We start from the raw sequence: 6,000 nt of genomic DNA, 5'->3' as shown, positions 1-6,000 counted from the left end.
CCTACGCAGGAAAGTGCAGGAGGCAAAGGCGCTCGAGTCCCATCTCATGCGAGACTGGGAAAACTCGCTGATAACGTGGGAAAATCCTTTGGTGTCGTCGTGCCGTTTATTGCTGGTCTTCATCTGCTCAAACCCTACACCAACCCCTGACTGCGAGGACAGGTATTGCTGTGTGCTTAACCAAGGATATGACGCTTTTGCGATTGTGCCACGTGCTTCGCGATGGTGCGGAATTCAATTTCGCCCCGTGAGGGAAATCCTCGTTCGGATAACAAAACCGTAACAATAAATAAAGAGCTTCGATTCAAATGATTCCACTTGCCTAAAGCATCGTGCATGCGCTAATTTGCAGGGTCTGATTTCTCGGGTAAGTCTTCAGGCTAAGTGCTTTACAGTAACCGGGAACCTTTTGCATCTCGGCTAAAGCTCTCCGTCTGCTAACCCAATGTGCATTGTTCAGCGGCACTGGGGTGTGATGGTTCGGGGAGGTAGAGGTAGTCAGAGCTCACTGACAGACTACGCACTAGGAACAACAACAGATAATTAAGGCATATATATATATATATATATATATATATATATATATATATATATATATATATATATATATATATATACATATATATATACACACATATATATATACACACACACACACACACACAGCATATCAAACACACATATTTATGTAAAGATCACTACAGACATCTTTATATGGTTTAAAAAATGAAAAAACAACACCGTGGTCTAGTCATAGGTCTAGGTAATTCACACATTCCTACACACGTCCAGCCTTTCGCAGTTACTGTAAACAAACATGTGACCGACTTGAAAAGATATTGATGAGAAGCACGTAGGAACGAGGGGATTGCATCCTGCTTTGTGCATGCAGCAAGGCACTGCAGTGTTGCGGGACAGTGACACGGTGATCTGCGCGGGACAGTTTGGCTACTGAGCACTACTCTGGCCAACAGCCTTGGTCCAGAACAGCCTTGGTCAGTATACACATCACCAAGAGAACATTTCTTCACAAAGTCTTGGTCCACAGAAGAGCAGTTCTATTTAAGGCAAGACCAAAAAAAAAAAAAATCAAAACACCTAAAACAACCCCCCCACCACTCCCCACAAAAAAACAAACCATAACAAAGAAACAAAAAAACCCAGAAACAGTCAATGATGGTGCGTTTTATACACCTCATGGAATTTAAGGCCTTTCATGTGAAACATTCAGTCAACTGGAGTTTTGTTTGAATAGTCCATGTCTAGGAGCGCGAGGCGGAGGAACAGCGCTTCTCTGGGAAGACATCTTGGTCCTTTCTTCAGTCAGGGATCTTGAGGGTCACCTATGAGTGGCTGCTATGGCCAGCGGTGCCTGACAAGTCATTCCTGATGATTTCATTCACTGGGAACACAAGATTACACCAATGAATTTTAAAATACAATATATATCATTAGCTATGAATGATGCAGTGAGTGACATAATGAATGATGAAATGCCAGCACTGACAGATTTCTTTTTAAATATAATGTTTACAAATGACTGGTCTTCATCATGAATAGTGCAAACAGCACCATGACACTGGCCTATGAATCAAAACCTACACGGTGAGACACACGTCCATGGTGTGGAACTTTAGTGTGTGTGTGCGTGCATGTGAATTTGCTAGATGCAGGCTGTTTTCTGTTATAATCTTATGGTTCGGCACTGCTGTTACAAACTCACATAAAAGAAAATAATCACTCCTGACACGTTTAAAAAAAAACCCCCAGAGATTCCTGAAGATATCATCTCTACCCTCCTCCCTCCCACCAGAAATGGCCTATTCTCAGTTATTTGCTAAAAGACTAAAGCAGGAAGAGCGTTAAACATGAAGATTTATCGCTGAAATATAACTCTACCACCTCTGCGGCGCGAGTGTTTGCAAGCACCAGATAACGCATGCAGTGCAAATGCTAAATGCATTAACGTGATAGACGTGATGGGGATTAGCAGACTGGATATTCAGCCTGGTTCAAATTTCATCCTTCAGGAACGTCAGTACTTCAGGAGTGTCAGTACTTCAGGCACGTGGTTTACTGTCCCGACTTACAGGTTCAGTTACAGACGTGCTCTAGTTAAATAAGATGGATTGATGCAAAAAGTTCATGTTTAAACATCTGTAAATGGGAAACTTACAAACATAGATACGTACTGTATCGTGCATAAAATATTACCAAAATAAGTGTAGCAAAATGATTTGCAAAAATAAACAAACAAACAAACACTCAGATAGAGAAATGGGTAGCTAGCTAGATGGTTAGACAGATAGTAAGAATCACTCCACTACTGAAATGAGGATCAGCTGAACTGGTGTACATGACGGCGGACTGGCTGTTCCCAGGTGTGTGTCGTGTGTTTCCCACTGCCCCAGCCAGACAGAGGCTAAAGAAGGAACCTTCATGAACATGCATGAGTACACACACACACACACACACACACACACACACACACACACACACACACACTAGAGGAAGTGTTTGTATTGTCTGTGGTGCTGCTCGGAGCAAAGCAGGCATTTACAGCTCCTCCCTGCAGCCAAAGCTCACAGTCACATGACCGGGGTGCCTCGCTGGGGGAAAGTTCGCCCTTGGCAGTGTGACCCGCCTCCTGAGCACCTGAAGCGGCGTGCACACTTCCTCTTAATGCTCGTCAGGCGCAGTAACGGTTGGGCTTTCTCCGTAAATTTCACACCTACGCGGCGACCACAACACTGCTCTGTTTTGCTTGATCAACTAATAGTTTCCATTTTCCAACCCTCAGCTTTTCCACTGATACAGAACGCATGAGAGCTGGAAAAAAGATGAGAAAGACAGAGAGAAAAAAGTGAGATCGAAGCCAGCGAGGTGTCCAAAGTCCTCCAATCAAGCTCTGTTGACATTCACGAAGCCACCACAACAGGATGCTGCAAACTGTTAAACCTCAAAGCAACGCGCACGGCTAATTATAACCCCGTTAATATTGTCTAGACGGCTGCCAGCTTGGTTTGCAAGACATTTGTTCATAGTACAGACAAAAGACAAAAGAAAAAAAATAAATAAACAACAGAGAAATGATTGTCACGGCAAAATAAGACAAAATGGCCGGATGTGGAGGTGTTCCTGGACGCTGTGTACACACAGTCCAGGTCAAATGCAGTCCTGTCCTGCTAAGTTCACCTGATGCCATCCGATGCAACAATCCGTCATGTTAATAAGTGATACAACTATATGTCCGTTCTCACGGTGCTCCTAAAATAAGCAGGCTTCAGGCACAAGGATCACACGCTCGTTCCTAGCCGTCCCGCTTTCCTTCTGAGGTGAGCCATCTCAGGATGTAGCACGTTTTATTGCCCAAGTTCGGCCAGGTGTGTGTGAGGAGCTTTGAACTGCCCGTGTATGAGAAGTCCATGATAGCGTTTCTTACAGGTGACGGTGGATGACTGTGGAACTGGACGGGTTTAGGGAGTGAACGCTGACTGACTGATATCTGATTATGAGATGGACATCGTTTGTGGAAAAGAAAGAAATGGAAAAAAGATCAAAAGGCACCAAAAAAAAAAAGAAAAAAAGAAAAAGAAGTAAATCGGAAAGGCAGACAAAACCAGATAAACACACACACACACACATATACACACACACACACACACACACACACACACACACAGACACACACACACACACATACACACATATATATACATGCGCACACAGACCAACTCAAAATTCTATACACAGGTACACACACACACACACACACACACAGAGACAAGCAAGCCTGGTTACAGACTGGGCATCTCCGAGTGTGACAGAACACAGAAGGTCTGCATTATTAAAACGTGCGTCCACCCTACAGAGCCCCAGCCTGTGATACTGTCACTGCCAACATGATACACACACACACACACACACACACACACACACACACACACACACACACACACACACACACACACACACACACACACACACACACACACACACACACACACACACACACACACACCGATCCCCCTCCTTTCCCCTCCGGGTGTGGCACATGGATCCCGCGCACGTTCAAGCCATCATTTAATCTTGCCCGTCCAGGCAGAGGCTGTCGACTGACGCTCGCCCCTCTAAAAATACCCCGCGCAGGAATTCAGGTTCTGCTCCAACTGGTCAGAGCAGCCGCGTCACTTTACTGCCATGACAGTGATGCACTGTCAGTACTGATGTCATTTCCGCTCAGTTTCCACTACTGATAATTCATCAGTTGTTGGGTCCATGGAATGAAAAAAGGCAAAAAAAAAAAACCCTGGAAAATCATCTAATAATGATAACAATAGCACAAGCTATTAGCAAACAGGAACTGTTCCTCCTCTACCAGAGTCCACAGATCTGTAACCGCCCTTCTCTGTCGCTCAGTCGTCTCATCTACGTGGTGAAAATGACTTTGGAAGCACCGCTTGTGCATGAACAAAAGTTCGAAGTTAAAGAACTGATTTCACACTACATGGACATCCAGCACTGTGGCTGCCACAACCGGTCATTGTGTAAGCATGTAAGCCTGAAGAAGCAACACTTCTAAAGACGTCACGCCACTGAAGTCCGACACGCTCTGGCACAAGCATCGTGTCTGCTTTGCCACGCGTCCGAAGCCTGTCGGAGCACCATTGGGAATACGTGAGGGAGGGGAGGACTCTCCCTGTCTTTTCCCAGGTTCTCAGGCGCAAGGGCCGGCGTGAGGACGCGAAGAGGCGAGCGAGAGCGAAGTCCCGGAGACATGCCGGCCGCCCGGCCACGGGAAGTTTCACGGCCCCGTGACGGGTCCTGGCCGACGTGTCCGACAAACGGCAGGCGGGCGTGAGAAAGAGAGAGTTGGCGAGGCAGACGATGAGGGACAGAGGGATGAGGTGAGAGAGAGAGAGAGAGCGCGAGAGAGATAGGGTGGGGGCGGGGTGAGACAGGAACGATGGGAAGAGCTTGTGATTTGGCTGGGATGGATGACCACTGCGTCCGGGTGTCCTTGGCAGGACAGCGGACCCCGGTGCGGGAAAACGGCGGTGGGCCGTTTCCGAGGAGCTCGACTGCTGGGTCGACCGATTCGCCAGGTTGGACTCAGTGTTTTGGCCTCGTGGGAGTAGTCCACGTCATGGTGTGTGTGACACAGCCGGCTACGATCGTCACAAACACAACACTCTTCTCTCTCCAGCCCAGCCGAGAAACACACCTCAAAGCACCTAGGGTCGGCATCGGTGTTTATTAAGAGTCAAACTGACGTCAATATTTTCATTCTCTTTAGTTAGAAAATTCCGTGTCCAGTCATGGGAACAGTCCTCTCAAATGTCAGACGTCAAACTGCGTGTTTTGGGCACTGCTGTCAGGTCGTGATACCCTAGCAACGTTTTGCTCTGAAATCGTATATGTTCAGTGGAAGGGCAGCTTTCGCGGAAACGCTCTAACCTCATTTGAACCGCCCGTGAAATTGATTTGGCGAAGGAAGCTGAACTCGGAATGCGATGCAGCACGGGAAGGCCAATTGAATTTCCTGCTCCATATTACTTATTGTTTCCCCACAATATCAAATCTGCCTTCGCTTTCAGCTGAAACGCTAATGGGCTGTGCGTAGCCTCCCACGCACCGGACCCCAGCGCACGGACGGTCCCGGGAGCTGGTGTGATGGCTCTTGCCTTGACCCCGCAGAGTCGACGTCGCCGGGGTCGAGGAGAGGTGTGCGCACCCCAGAAAGTCGGCGTAGAAATTACGTGTTTTTTTTTTTTTTTTTGTGGAATCCACAAGGTCATCCGCCGGCAGTTACTGCCCTCCGAGGAAGGCGGCGGTGATGTGGGAGGGCCAGGGCTTCGCGCGTGGAAGCGTCTAGCTTGGAGACCGACAACGGTGAGATGAAAGAGGCACACAGATAGGGTAGAAGCCACACTGGCAGCGTTAGGCCTCGTAGCATGGAGTCTCGTCAAACCCCTCCTCACTGGGGCGTTCCCGCCACCC

At 47.5% G+C, this 6,000-nt stretch overlaps 1 protein-coding gene across 3 annotated transcripts in view; it reads right to left on the bottom strand.

Moving 5' to 3' along the window:
- Positions 1 to 670: 670 nt before the first annotated feature.
- Positions 671 to 6,000, bottom strand: part of LOC113581708 (nuclear factor of activated T-cells, cytoplasmic 1-like) — a 51,471-nt gene continuing 46,141 nt past the window's right edge. For all 3 annotated transcript variants that reach the window (XM_027017030.2, XM_035528698.1, XM_035528699.1), the window contains one exon: positions 671 to 1,402. In XM_027017030.2, the coding sequence (XP_026872831.2) occupies positions 1,344 to 1,402 (59 nt within the window). In that variant the 3' untranslated portion in view covers positions 671 to 1,343. The remainder of the gene's footprint in view (positions 1,403 to 6,000) is intronic.

This window comes from Electrophorus electricus, chromosome 7, assembly GCF_013358815.1.
Source record: "Electrophorus electricus isolate fEleEle1 chromosome 7, fEleEle1.pri, whole genome shotgun sequence".
In the NCBI taxonomy this organism is placed as follows: domain Eukaryota; kingdom Metazoa; phylum Chordata; class Actinopteri; order Gymnotiformes; family Gymnotidae; genus Electrophorus; species Electrophorus electricus.
Note: the sequence above shows the minus strand (reverse complement) of the source record. Positions and strands in the feature narration are given on the sequence as shown.